Source organism: Littorina saxatilis, linkage group LG17 (assembly GCF_037325665.1).
Source record: "Littorina saxatilis isolate snail1 linkage group LG17, US_GU_Lsax_2.0, whole genome shotgun sequence".
Lineage (NCBI taxonomy): Eukaryota > Metazoa > Mollusca > Gastropoda > Littorinimorpha > Littorinidae > Littorina > Littorina saxatilis.
The window spans coordinates 39129000-39144491 of NC_090261.1; the positions used below are offsets into that span (position 1 = coordinate 39129000).

At 40.0% G+C, this 15492-nt stretch overlaps 1 protein-coding gene across 2 annotated transcripts in view; it reads right to left on the reverse strand.

Annotated features, from left to right (window-relative positions):
- Positions 1 to 17: 17 nt before the first annotated feature.
- The window catches only part of LOC138952446 (TPR repeat-containing protein DDB_G0287407-like), a 47396-nt gene continuing 31921 nt past the window's right edge, over positions 18 to 15492 (reverse strand). The window contains exons 20-28 of one of the 2 annotated variants that reach the window (XM_070324118.1): positions 12301 to 12403; positions 11723 to 11872; positions 10932 to 11050; positions 10395 to 10539; positions 6534 to 6648; positions 5855 to 6098; positions 4886 to 5120; positions 3652 to 3864; positions 18 to 3238 (exon numbers count right to left, since the gene is read on the reverse strand). In XM_070324118.1, coding sequence (XP_070180219.1) covers positions 3182 to 3238; positions 3652 to 3864; positions 4886 to 5120; positions 5855 to 6098; positions 6534 to 6648; positions 10395 to 10539; positions 10932 to 11050; positions 11723 to 11872; positions 12301 to 12403 — 1381 coding nt within the window. In that variant the 3' untranslated portion in view covers positions 18 to 3181. Of the gene's footprint in view, positions 3239 to 3651; positions 3865 to 3949; positions 4215 to 4885; positions 5121 to 5854; positions 6099 to 6533; positions 6649 to 10394; positions 10540 to 10931; positions 11051 to 11722; positions 11873 to 12300; positions 12404 to 15492 lie in introns of those variants that run through there. The other variant, XM_070324120.1, reaches the window with a different exon arrangement.

Sequence of the window (15492 nt, forward strand, 5' to 3'; positions counted from 1 at the left end):
GAAGTTAACTCTGCTCTACAATAACACCTGTTATTTGGTTTCAATACACTCAAACTAACATAGTTTACTTCATATCTGCATGGGTAGTTATACAAGCCATGTAAACTACAAGACAAAATTATGTGGATTCTTGTTTTGTTTGTAAATGCTAATTTATACAAATGTAAACATTATGCTACTTGTCATTTCACAATTCCAAGAAAGGTGTAGAAAAAAACCCACTTCATTTTGTAACAATTCATGTCATCTGTAACAAGGAATTAAAAAGTAAACTACATCTAAAAAAAATATAGATTCTGTTTCCTCTGTCTCCAAATAAGGCAAAGTTCATTGCATTAAAGTAATTCAAGTAGGGAAAAAAGCCTGCATGACTTGATTTCCTCATATGGTACTTTTGTTTTGCAAACAATCACAAAATTTCACAATGAGGTTAAAAGATTGCAACAATCATACAATCAACACAAAACTTCATAGCAAACAACTTCTGAGTTCTGTGATCATAAGAAGTATGAATTATTTATAACTATAGTGTATCCTTAAACTGTACCTCATCGTGAAATACTGAATAAGTTGGTAAATTCTTCATACATTCAAATGCCCTCATAAAGCACAACTAAATGCTAAAGGAAAGAAAAAGTGCAACAATGTGTAGGTTCTGATATTTGGAACAGGTATTGTGAGTTCGCTCTACAAAAGTAACACAACAAAAACTACAATCTGTGTGGGGGGGGGGGGGGGGGGGTATCACAACATTCAAAACACAAATCTTCGTATAAATAACTGTTGAGCGTACCAAAGTTTACCCTTGATTGTGCATGAAGAAAATGAAATTGTGATGTACAAATGCATCACAGAAACAAAACCTAACAAGAAGGGCAAAGCCCATACGACTCACATGCTTGACCTTTACATGACCTTGACCTTCAGCTAAACCTAGCAATGACATCATACACTAAGAACTGCTTTACACATTTTTCCTACCAAAATACATGTGACCTTGACCCAAGGTCAAGGTCATCCAAGGTCATGCAACACAAAGCTGTTAATTCAAGACATAGGAAGTACAATGGTGCTTATTGGCTCTTTCTACCATGAGATATGGTCACTTTTAGTGGTTCACTACCTTATTTTGGTCACATTTCATAAGGGTCAAAGTGACCTTGACCTTGATCATATGTGACCAAATTGTCTCATGATGAAAGCATAACATGTGCCCCACATAATTTTTAAGTTTGAAACAGTTATCTTCCATAGTTCAGGGTCAAGGTCACTTCAAAATATGTATACAATCCAACTTTGAAGAGCTCCTGTGACCTTGACCTTGAAGCAAGGTAAACCAAACTGGTATCAAAAGATGGGGCTTACTTTGCCCTATATATCATATATAGGTGAGGTATTAAATCTCAAAAACTTCAGAGAAAATGGGAAAAATGTGAAAAATAGCTGTTTTTTAGACAACATTTATGGCCCCTGCGACCTTGACCTTGAAGCAAGGTCAAGATGCTATGTATGTTTTTTGGGGCCTTGTCATCATACACCATCTTGCCAAATTTGGTACTGATAGACTGAATAGTGTCCAAGAAATATCCAACGTTAAAGTTTTCCGGACGGACGGACGACTCGGGTGAGTACATAGACTCACTTTTGCTTCGCATGTGAGTCAAAAATCACAGGAAAAAGTATACAATTTAAATACTGTAGCCCTTAAAACTCAGCTGGCCACAAAAAGCATCCACAAAATTGATATCACAGATATAAGAAGAGTATATATAGCAAAGTACATTTTACATGTAACTACCACAGCAGAGATCAAATAAATATGTTATGCTGCCTCTCCTTAATTGCTGTGTTAAGTTTGTAAAGACCTGATTCAATTTAAATTATTACAGTATGCGTGGAATAAGGATTTACACCTGAGGTCTGCTGTCCCTATGAAAAAGCAACAAAAGATAACAATTAAGTTGATTGTACAAACAACAAAAAATAGCAAAACCTGTGAAAAAACACACAAGAAAGGCTCAAATGAGTTCTTTTGTAAAAAGGACTTGTTTTTTGTTGTTAAAAATTCACAAATGTTAAACAAAGGATAAACTGTGCAGCTGTGATGACAAGTATGTATGTGACAGGGTGACACAGTAGTCTCCCTTCGCAGCAGCCACTGCACTGACAGAGTTGTCTGCCGGCGAGGAACGTGAGCTATTGTAGCTCGATGTCGCTGGTTAGACACCTGTCAATTGTGGAGAACTTTGTGAAGGGGACTGGCTGCTGTTGTCACCTGGTAAGCTCTTGCAAACCTTTGCGTTCCCATTGCACATTTTATAGTGCTATAAACTTAGCACTAAAATCTCTACCCTGTTTGACTGGCTTTGCCTGCAAAGGTGAATCTTTCATCTATACCAATTCATAGCAAAAGTAAAGTCTTTTTCAGTTATAACATGAATAATTCTAAGACCTTTTGAATAATCCACACAAAAATCAAGGCACAATTTGTCAAAAATCTGGATACAAATGCCTAATTATATATAAATAGACAGTGCAAGTCAGTCAAAAAAACATTCATCATAGAACCAAAGTTCTCTTCTTTTTGTCTTACGTGGATCACCCAGTTCTCAAAAGCATGAAAAAGTCCTGGCAAATAATGAATGTGTGCTGGTATGGATACATAAAGAACTCCTATTTTAATTTCAACAAGAACCATCAGAGTAAAAGCAAGACAATTAAATCTTTGTGAAAAGAAACACAGGTTACCTGGTGAGTAAAACAACAAACATAAAATCAACTGACAGATAGCTGAACTTTTTAAAACATTCTGGTTTTGTTCCTGTCTGAACCAAGTTACACTCTTTGCTTCCACTGCAACACTTTCCATAATATTCACAATTTTGAAGAGCACCAATATTCAGCCGGAAAGTAACTTTTTGTTTTTACTGTTTATGCCATGCGTCTGCTTCTGTTCAGCAAAGACTCTTTTCGGCATGGTCCATAAGCTGCGTTTCTCTGCACTCTTGATCTTCTTTTCTTCTGACATTTCTTCTGTCCGTTTCGCACTTAAAGTATTTCACGTGGTTAGCATGATTTAATCTTTTTCGCCACTCTCAGGATTTTTACTGTTGTTGCTGCTCTCTTTCTCTGCCTCTCCATTTTCTGGGTCTCCGTTTTGTGAAGCCTCAACATTTTCTTCCTAATTGGCATCATTTTCAGCGAGGGCTTTTCTCAGAGACTTGGCATATGAATCAGCCTGCAAAAGAAAATGGTCTAAGAAAATCGCTTAGCTTCAAAATGTGGTCTGCAAAATATCAGGCACACATTTCACACACAAACATATTCACACAAAGGTTCAAAGCTTTGTTATTTGAAAAGATCCTGTAATCCATATCAGAGTTTGATGGGTTATAGTGACATAAAAATCCAAACTATGTATCCACCCATCCCCCCCCCCCCCCCCAAACGGAGCATGGGTGCCTAAATGGCAGGGGGAAACCTTTGTAGATCTTGTTTTGTCAGATTTTTTGTTCATGACGTCTAACTTTTTCTTATCTTAAGACCTGATTTTCTCAGATTTTAGAAGTTCTTAAAGAGGGATTCCTAATGTACCGGTGCAGACTTTGTAACTTGCACAAAATGACAGTCTGTACTTTAAAGGCTACTGACCTTCTCTGCTAGCTGTGGGTTGTCCAAGGTCACCACCTTGTCTAAACACTGCAGCGCCAACTCGTAATCTGCAGATTTGACGGCAATATCGCCAGAGACAATCAGACATGCAGGGTCATTTTGCCTCCCTTCCACAATCTTCTGCAGATGGGGGTAAGCGCGGGTATGTTGGTTCATATCTCTGTACAGGTCCATTACCTTTGTCCTCAAATTCTGCACAAAACAAAACAACCATGTGTTAACACTGTGTACTATTACCTTTGTCCTCAAATTCTGCACAAAACAGGACAACCATGTTGACATTGTCTACCATTACCTTTGTCCTCAAATTCTGCACAAAACAGGACAAACATGTTGACATTGTCTACCATTACCTTTGTCCTCAAATTCTGCACAAAACAGGACAACCATGTTGACATTGTCTACCATTACCTTTGTCCTCAAATTCTGCACAAAACAGGACAAACATGTTGACATTGTCTACCATTACCTTTGTCCTCAAATTCTGCACAAAACAGGACAACCATGTTGGCATTGTCTACCATTACCTTTGTCCTCAAATTCTGCACAAAACAGGACAATCATGTTAACACTGTCTACTATAACCTTTGTCCTAAAATTCTTCACAAAACATTGGACAAAAAAGGGAACACTGTGTACAGTAGAAGAAAGATGTGCACCCTCAAGGCAAAGATTGTGTGCCAGAAGAACAAAGTCTTCACTCTACTAACAGAATGGTCCATAAATGAGAACACATGATCCGATAATCCCGTCGCGATATAACCTTTGTGGTTGAAAACGACGTTAAACACCAAATAAAGAAAGAAAGAAAGAAAGATCCGATAAGGCCTAAAAAAAAAATAGGTGTGGTTACGGTAACCCGACCTACCCTATTTTTAGGGGCCGATCCTATAACTTTTTATTACATTTGTCAACAAAAAACAAAAAAACAAAAAAAACGAGTGCAAAAAACGCAATGAAAGCGAAAGCGCCCGTGTCGCACACTTATTTCCCTGTCAAGTAGGTTTAATTTGTACACATTAGAAAAAAAAGTTTAAAAAAAAAAAAGTGATTGCCTACCTACCTACCCTATTTTTTTTGGCTATGTTACCGTAACCACACCTATTTTTTTTTTTGGCCTAATCCAATTTAGATTTTCCTGCACATATAAAAGAGGACATGAACACACACACACACACACACAAACCCTCACACGCACACACAGTATACAAACCAGCTCATCAGGGTATTCCTCCACACCAGCTTCCAAGACTTGAGCGGCGGCTTCCTTGTTCTGCTCATTTTTACCCGCCAAGCACCAGTCGGCGCATGCTTCGTACGTGTAAGCCCCAAAATTACGATTATTCTCTGCACACACTTTTTGCAGCTTCAAAATCCTGTCTATGTCATCCGCAGGAAGAGCATGATATTCTATGATGCGTCGAGTGAGATCTGGATTGCCTGGCCATCTGCAAGAAATATTTGAAAGCATGAGATCATAAATGTGTTATAAAAAAAAATTAAAAAATGTTAAAATAATAAATATTTGAACAAGATATGCAAAATTGTGCAATCTGAGGATCTGAAGCTTTCAAAATGTCGGATTTTTCCCGTCATTTGGTCCACGTCTTACTGATGAGATTTTTTTCCAGGGCTTTTCAGGTTTTCCCATCTTGGATGTCTAGATTGAGTCTCAGATATTTTCAATTCAAGGCCTTGTCAAATCATTACAGTGGGTGTAATGCTTCCTACTTAGACACTTTGTTTCTTCTTTTCTCTGTTTTAACCTTTCCCCAGCATTCACACACAAGCACATATGCACACCTTCTCTCTCTCCCTCTCTCTCTCTCTCTCTCTCTCTCTCTCTCTCTCTCTCTCTCTCTCTCTCTCACTCTCTCTCTCTCTCTCTCTCTCTCTCTCTCTCTCTCTCTCTCTCTTCCATTTCACTCATGCGTAACCAAGTGCACGAAACGCTCAAATTACGTTTGGAGGCAAACAGGAGTTCGGCTAAAAATTGTGGTGACACGGGGGTGGGACATGAATACAGTCTCTGAGTCTGCACATAAAGTTGACCCGTGTCCGTCCTGGCCTGGATTCGAACCCGTGACCCTAGTATCACAAGTCCAATGCTCTACCACCTGAGCTACCCGGCCCCTTGAAGTCACTCTCTTTTTGACCTGTCGACATTCCTTTTTGTACTCACAAGGTCAGAGCATGCTCCAGGGTGCAGTGGTCTGCAAGGCTAGGGCGCTCTTCCTCAGCAAACATCAGTTGCAAGTGATCAAGGAAAATGTAATTTGTCGGTTGACGCCCCTTGCAGTCGATGAGGGCCAGAGTCACCTCCCTTGCTGTTTTTGTGTCGCCAATGCTGAGGAGGTACTTGGCCATGTGACGGTGCACACTGTGAATGCAGTGGTCCATTTCCTTCACCTCCACCAACTTGCAAACTGCAGAAATGTGACCAGTGAAATGGGTTACAAATTCTTCATACAGTGGAACCCCCCGTACTGAGACAAGAAATCAGAAAAACAGGTCTTGAAAAAGAGGGAGACAAATGTACAGACCTTAATCTGAACAAACAAAGTAGAGTTAAGAAAGGGGGAAGTATTAAATCGTGCGAGTGTGTGGGAGGTGGGGGGGGGGGGGGGGGGGGGGGGGTAATTCCACTGCATGACCGGAAATTGGGCGGACACTTCTTTTTTCTGTCTCTCTCTTTCTCCCTCAGGTGCAAAGATGTAGGCCAAACTCAAAACCTTTTTCCTTTTGAATTAAAGTTCTGAGTCGTCTCTCTTAACCCTCTCTCTCTCTGTTCCTCCGTTCCACCCCCTCTCTCTCTCCCTCTCTCTCTCAGAACAACATTGAAAGAAATGAAACCAACTCACACAAAGGCAGAAAAATGCTCAGAGCTTCTTCAACTTTCTGCAGATTCAAGAGAGATGCGACAAGATTTTCAGTTGCCTGACGATACTGGGTTTTATCCAAAGTAGCACCATTGTTCTGAAACAAGATAAATAATTAAAAGGAATAAATGCAAAATAAATTATTTAATAAATTAAGAAATATATAGATAAATGAGTGAATAATATAAATCAAGGAATGAGTAAATAAATAAATAGGTGAATGAATAATATGAATACATCAAGGGATGAACAAACACACACAAATAAATTCATTCATTCATTCATAAATAAACAAATATAAAATGGCAGGATAAAAAGCAAAAAGGCATCAACGAAAGTATATTCAGCTAGTTGACTGACAACTCTGTGCCCAACCAAACAGGCTTAAGTACAAATTTAAAAGACATGAACTCTGATGTGTACATTTTTAGAAAGAAATGGGGTCATATCGAGCGGCCACTGCATTTCCTGTTTGTATGAGGTTACCAGGCGCAACTCTTCCACGACACTTGTAAATCCTGACAAAGTTAAGGCAATGAGCGGCAGTAAAATTAAACTTGGAGAATACATGGAATAACCTAGTTTTCTGGGTAGTTATTGAAGAGACTTAAACAAATAAATGGAAAAAATTTAAATACTAATGCACACAGACTGCCGTTGCTATGGAAACAGCCGCCATATTGGATTTCTAGGAAACGGTTTTACAGCAACATATTACATCAGACATGCATAATATTTGGCACAAGGATACTTTCTTTCTTTCTTTATTTGGTGTTTAACGTCGTTTTCAACCACGAAGGTTATATCGCGACGGGGAAAGGGGGGAGATGGGATAGAGCCACTTGTCAATTGTTTCTTGTTCACAAAAGCACTAATCAAAAATTTGCTCCAGGGGCTTGCAATGTAGTACAATGTATTACCTTAGGCCAAAAAAAAAAAATAGGTGTGGTTACGGTAACATAGCCAAAAAAAATAGGGTAGGTAGGTAGGCAATCACTTTTTTTTTTTTTTTTACTTTTTTTTCTAATGTGTGCAAATTAAACCTACCGTACTTTCCGGGTGACAAGGCGCTTTGTTATCTAAGACGCACCCCCTTCTTTTTAAAAAAAAATTGTAATCCAGTCACCCATTGGACGCAGGGGGCCAATAGGGCGCACCAAAATGACCCAGTTTTTGCCATGAGAGGTGGTTCCCCTGTCATATCTGAGAGAGGAAACACTTCCTGCATCGGGGTCAGTGACCGGTCAGTGACCGAGTTTAACAGAGTGGAAATCTGTGTGTGCGGCCAGATCAAAGGCAGGGCAGTACCTAGTAGCTGAAACATGCATTATCACAAGTTGTTTGACTGGTACTCAAGCGGTCTCTTTGATTTTTTTCGTATTTCATACACGGATTAGGCGCTTCGTTATACAAGACGCAGGGGTCGAACTCGAGGAAAAAAGTCCCGCCTTATGACCCGGAAAGTACGGTACTTGACAGGGAAATAAGTGTGCGACACGGGCGCTTTCGCTTTCATTGCGTTTTTTGCACTCGTTTTTTTTTTTGTTTTTTTGTTTTTGACAAATGTAATAAAAAGTTATAGGATCGGCCCCTAAAAATAGGGTAGGTCGGGTTACCGTAACCACACCTATTTTTTTTTTAGGCCTTACACACAAGGATACACATGACTTGTATCTGCAATCATATAGAACGATATTTTGACTAAAGACTACAAGTTGAATTTAAATAAATTTTTGTAATAAGGATTAATGAATTTCTAACTGCATATTCATTCATCTTTATTTCAAAAATTAATTTAAATTCAACTGTAGTTTTTTGTCAAAAAATCGTTCTATATAATAATAATAATAATAAGAACATTTATATAGCGCTAAATCAAAAACTTTCGTTAAAAAGGCTTGCTCTAAGCGCTTGACATCTAAACTAAAACGTCATTCACACTCTTTACAATGATGTACAAGAACTTCATGTCACACTCTTTCATTCAGTATAGCACCATTCACACAGTTGTGAATGAATGATTGTACATAAAAGTCTTGTGTATCTTTGTGCCAAATATTAAGCATTTCTGATGTATGATGTTGCTGTAAAACCGTTTCCTAGAAATCCAATATGGCGCTGTGTATGCCAGTTTCCATAGCGACGGCAATCTATGTCCTTTAGTTTTCACAATTTTTTCATTTCTTTATATAAGTCACTTCAATAACTACCGTACTTTCCGGGTGACAAGGCGCTTCGTTATACAAGACGCACCCCCTTCTTTTTAAACAAGAAGGGCAAAGCCCATACGACTCACATGCTTGACCTTGACCTTTACATGACCTTGACCTTCAGGGTCAAGGTCAAATAACTAAACCTAGCAATGACATCATACACTAAGAACTGCTTTACACATTTTTCCTACCAAAATACATGTGACCTTGACCCAAGGTCAAGGTCATCCAAGGTCATGCAACACAAAGCTGTTAATTCAAGACATAGGAAGTACAATGGTGCTTATTGGCTCTTTCTACCATGAGATATGGTCACTTTTAGTGGTTCACTACCTTATTTTGGTCACATTTCATAAGGGTCAAAGTGACCTTGACCTTGATCATATGTGACCAAATGTGTCTCATGATGAAAGCATAACATGTGCCCCACATAATTTTTAAGTTTGAAACAGTTATCTTCCATAGTTCAGGGTCAAGGTCACTTCAAAATATGTATACAATCCAACTTTGAAGAGCTCCTGTGACCTTGACCTTGAAGCAAGGTAAACCAAACTGGTATCAAAAGATGGGGCTTACTTTGCCCTATATATCATATATAGGTGAGGTATTCAATCTCAAAAACTTCAGAGAAAATGGAAAAAATGTGAAAAATAGCTGTTTTTTAGACAACATTTATGGCCCCTGCGACCTTGACCTTGAAGCAAGGTCAAGATGCTATGTATGTTTTTTGGGGCCTTGTCATCATACACCATCTTGCCAAATTTGGTACTGATAGACTGAATAGTGTCCAAGAAATATCCAACGTTAAAGTTTTCCGGACGGACGGACGCCGGGACGGACGGACGGACGGACGGACGACTCGGGTGAGTACATAGACTCACTTTTGCTTCGCATGTGAGTCAAAAAAATTGTAATCCAGTCACCCATTGGACGCAGGGGGCCGATAGGGCGCACCAAAATGACCCAGTTTTTGCCATGAGAGGTGGTTCCCCTGTCATATCTGAGAGGAAACACTTCCTGCACCGGGGTCAGTGACCGGTCAGTGACCGACTTTAACTGAGTGAAAATATGTGTGCTCTGTGTGTGCGGCCAGATCAAAGGCATTGTGATAGCTGGGTGGCCTTGTTTATAGACACGACCTTCTTCCCAGGGGTCAATGACCCAGTTTTTGCCATGAGAGGTGGTTCCCCTGTCATATCTGAGAGAGGAAACACTTCCTGCACCGGCGGGTCAGTGACCGGTCAGTGACCGAGTTTAACAGAGTGGAAATCTGTGTGTGCGGCCAGATCAAAGGCAGGGCAGTACCTAGTAGCTGAAACATGCATTATCACAAGTTGTTTGACTGGTACTCAAGCGGTCTCTTTGATTTTTTTCGTATTTCATACACGGATTAGGCGCTTCGTTATACAAGACGCAGGGGTCGAACTCGAGGAAAAAAGTCGCGCCTTATGACCCGGAAAGTACGGTACCCAGAAAACTAAGTTACTCCATGTATTTTCCATGTTTCATTTTGGTCATTCTAGTGCCGCTCATTGCCTTAATATCCGGAAAACGTCTACTTACTAATGCAAATCACTCAAAGGCAGCGCTCACCCTGCAAAACCAATTTTTGTTTAAGCAATGTACACACCTCATAAATAGTCATGGCCTTGCGAATGTACTGCTCAGCCGCTGTGTAGTCCTCCTTGTATATCATCAGTGTGCAAAGGTTCATGTACGCCATTGCAACAACATCGTGGTCCCATCCAACTGCATTGGCCTTCACTTCTAGTGACCTGAAATATGAACATGCACGATTGTAATAAAAAAAATCAATTCAGAACTAAAAAAAGCAAATGCCTTTATACCGTATTATGATAGGATACTTTTCCTTTAAAAACACTTCATTTCCATTTGTCTATTTGCCAGACACTCCCTTTAACATGACTGGTCCCTTGTGGCTTTACACTGGAATCTCCATTTTACAACACCTCCTTCAATTTAAGACCCCCACCTCCCACTTTTAAGACCTTGATTTTCTGTTCATCCCGTCCATAAATTAACCTCCATTTTACTTAGACTCTCTCATTTTCAATATACAGTTTTCTCAGATTTGTTCGCAGGTCTTAAAACAGGGGTTTCCATTATATCTGACATAACCCTGACCAAAAACCGATGCCTTCTATACCTCTTGTACATGGCTTCAGCCTGCTCAAAGTCTTTGAGGCGACGATGGCATATCCCAATGTTGGTCAGCAAGTTGCCGATATCCAGAGGCAGATGTCCGAAGTACAGTTCTTCTGTCAGCTGCAAAAGTTATTTCATGCAGTCATAGATGATAAAATAGTTTATTTAACGTCACTCTGTAAAAACATTGGCGACATTTGTCTTAGATTAAAAACACACACAGGCGCGCACACAAACTTTCCCTTTATGTACAGTCAGAGTGCAGTTCTTGGCAAAAGAAAAAACATGGAAAAAAAGATCATGGTGTGTGTGGAAAAAGGTGATGTCGTTGTAGTGAGTTGGGAGTTGTTGAGTTCAGGAGGTAAATAAGGAACTGAAGTATTAAGACCTTTACTAATGAAACCGAACAAGTCACAGACTCCGCCCTGAAATGGCCCTTCGTGGTCGGCTGGGCGTTAAGCAAACAAACAAACAAAAAGTCACAGACTGCCATTACAAGTCAGGCGCAGTATAATGAAAATAACAAAAGAAGGTAACGATGAAGCAAGTCAATAGACATTCCATACATGTACATGTACTACATAAACAGACACTGTCAGGCCAGAAACTATCATCGAACACCAATAAAAGTACCCACATCAAAATATTTACAGAGAAACATGCAGCAGTCACACACACACACACACACACACACACACACACACACACACACACACACACACACACACACACTAACACACGTACACCACTACCACCTCCCCTATTTACAACAACAAAAAGAAAGTTACTTACCTTTAATGATTTCTGCATATACTCCACACCTTTTTGTGGTTCATCGTTTTCCATCAGGGCCACACCAAGGTTGCAGAACGAATCTGCCATCTGCTTCTTGATGTTCAATCGTGTGTGTTGCTCCAAAGACTCTTGATACAATTCAACTGCCTGTTGAACAGCAAAACAAAAGAATAGTATAACTGAGCTCTATAAGCACTAATGAATATGCTAATCACACATGAATATGGTTGTTATATCCTGAATCTGAATACTGTATGAGAATATGAAAACTGAAATTCTTTGCAAAAATAGGAAACATATACATGTAGACTACAATAATGCTTCAAAATCAAGACTTTTTGTTCTTCCACATCAGGACAAAACAAAACATTCAAAAGAACTTTGACATATCGACTTTTTTAAACGTACAAACAAGATAGACAACAGACAAAAATTAATGATAACTGATACTGTGACTTATTTTAGAATATTAGTTGCTTCAAAACTTAGGCTTCAGAGACTGATGTATGCAGTCAGAAAAGCATGGACATGCAGTCACAGCACTGTGCAGAGTCAAAAAGCAAAATGCTTCATACCTCCTGAAACCTTCTCTGTTTGTAGCACATCACACCGATACCATTGCAGGTCATCCCAAGAATATCTATGCAGACCTCATCATCGGGATGCTCTTCCAAGTAGCTGTCACACAAAGCACAAGACATACATTTTTGATTCTTGTCCATTTAAGTAATGTGAGATTTTGCGCCAAAAGTAAGTGTTAATTTTCTATACCACAGATTAATGTTTCAGTCTCAAACATACAGATACCAAGTGTGTCATATAATCTTATTGTTTTACAGGCAAATCCAGCTAACTCACAAACGGTTAAGTCAAAAATTCGCTTAGCACACAAAGAAATTCTGGTCCGGAATTATCCCTCTTTATCTATGTGTACAAAGTACCCTGAGCTCGAAATGGGATTTCTCTTACGTAAGTCGAAAGACGGATAGCACACAACAGAAAGTCAGTCCCAAAGACAAAGTTTACTCTATATTTACTACAGCAACTCGAAACACGAAACTTGGCGCCTCACACTAGTGTAACCTTATTCCCTTCTTCTCTACACGGACGCCACACCGACTGGTCAGTCGGCACGCAATAAAGTATGAACTGAAGTTAGGAGGGGGCGAGGAGTAAGGAGGGGGCGAGGAGTAAGGAGAATTATCCAACTCCAAGAAAACATTCTGAAAAAAGGTGGGGAAGTGGTGACAAGGCAGTGAACGCACTCACCATGCACTGACATCATACGAAAGCAGCCACACAAACACAGCACAGAGGCAGGTGTGCAGATGCTTTGTGAGAATAAGCGTTGAAAACCAGTTTGAATAAAAAAAAAAAACAGCAGATAGAGCCGCATGTCATAATCATTCTTCTTGTCTGGCTTTATTGACTGCATGCCGATCTTGTGGCAGTGACTTTTCACTCTTCAGTCGGACTGTACACAAACCGCTCTCACTCTCCCTCACTGACTACCCTAAGCCCTGACAACTGATCCTTGGAAATTGTTTGGAAGAGTACACCTCTCTATTTCTCTCCAATGCTCTTCCTGCTGACTTCAGTGACACCGGACACCCCACTGAGTTTAGCCAGCTACCCCCCCCCCCCCCCTCTCTCTCTCTCTCTCTCCCCCCAGCCATGTACTGTTTGGTGCTGTGGCCAGAGAGGTGTCACCGGCTAATTGAGGCCAGCTGCACTGTAGTGTTCACTCAGAGCAAAACTAGTTGACTGTGTCTAACTTTTGACAAAGCAACACAACTGAAGGGTTCACAGATTAGGTAACCGACTCACTGGTCAAGGCTGCAGGGAAACAAGAGTATCTTGTCAATGAAAGAGGTTACACACAGATACGCGATGCTGAGAACGGTGGCCGATTTTTCACTCTCTTTCTCGGAGGGCCTTCATCATTGCAGGGACTGCTGTAAAGAAATGCTTGCTCAGAAACTAACTCTTTTTGCATTGAAACATGCACCAGAACTGGTGGACACCATCGACAATGTCAAACATGAAATCGAAGCAGTTTGCTTGAGGAAACGGTCGTCAGCAACTCAAACTTCTCCGTTTTCTTTTTTTTAAGAAAATCTGAGGTGACTTTCTTTGTGGCCCCGCCCCCTCCCTCTGTAAGGACCCCCCTCCATAAGGACCGATTTTTGTCAAGATTTTCAAGGTCGCTAGAGAGGGGTTCCACTGTACTATGACCAAGTCGAAATTTCGGATAGGACACAATAACAATTCGGTCCCTTCAATTTCGTCTTATCCGGATTTGCCTGTATTGATTAAAAGGGCACGCTTAAAGGCACAGTATGCCTCCCATAAACCATCACAGATACTGTCAGGCTTTTACACACAGTACAAACACCCTTCCATTTGAACGCTCACCGAACGGGAACATCCTACGTGCCCTACGTAAAGAGCGAGCAATTTTCAAAGAATTAATTTTGCGGATTGTCTGATAACAAAATCGGACCGTGGTGCGTTTTGGCGCTAGACCCAACTTTAAAAATCTAAATAATAAATTGACAGCTTGTTACACAAACATTCTTAAATCATAAAAGAATTCTTTTTTTCATCAAGACAAGATCAGTACAATTCGAAGTTTTGAAAGTTTAAAAAAAGGAAAGCCCGGAAGCAGGGTCACGCAAGGTCGTGGTTCTTGTAGCAGATGACGGTTTATGCCTATCCCCAGTTGCTCTGAACAGTCAAAAGCTATTGCTAGAGTTCTTGTGAATCACAGCCGTTTGTTTCGTTTAGATTCAGAGGTACATGATAACGTGCTATTGCAGATAAGCTTACAGCAAGTCGCATTCAAATTACAAACTGACGACTACATTGTGAAACAAGAAGGGCAAAGCCCATACGACTCACATGCTTGACCTTGACCTTTACATGACCTTGACCTTCAGCTAAACCTAGCAATGACATTATACACTAAGAACTGCTTTACACATTTTTCCTACCAAAATACATGTGACCTTGACCCAAGGTCAAGGTCATCCAAGGTCATGCAACACAAAGCTGTTAATTCAAGACATAGGAAGTACAATGGTGCTTATTGGCTCTTTCTACCATGAGATATGGTCACTTTTAGTGGTTCACTACCTTATTTTGGTCATATTTCATTAGGGTCAAAGTGACCTTGACCTTGATCATATGTGACCAAATGTGTCTCATGATAAAAGCATAACATGTGCCCCACATAATTTTTAAGTTTGAAACAGTTATCTTCCATAGTTCAGGGTCAAGGTAACTTCAAAATATGTATACAATCCAACTTTGAAGAGCTCCTGTGACCTTGACCTTGAAGCAAGGTAAACCAAACTGGTATCAAAAGATGGGGCTTACTTTGCCCTATATATCATATATAGGTGAGGTATTAAATCTCAACAAGAAGGGCAAAGCCCATACGACTCACATGCTTTACACATTTTTCCTACCAAAATACATGTGACCTTGACCCAAGGTCAAGGTCATACAAGGTCATGCAACACAAAGCTGTTAATTCAAGACATAGGAAGTACAATGGTGCTTATTGGCTCTTTCTACCATGAGATATGGTCACTTTTAGTGGTTCACTACCTTATTTTGGTCACATTTCATAAGGGTCAAAGTGACCTTGACCTTGATCATATGTGACCAAATGTGTCTCATGATGAAAGCATAACATGTGCCCCACATAATTTTTAAGTTTGAAACAGTTATCTTCCATAGTTCAGGGTCAAGGTCACTTCAAA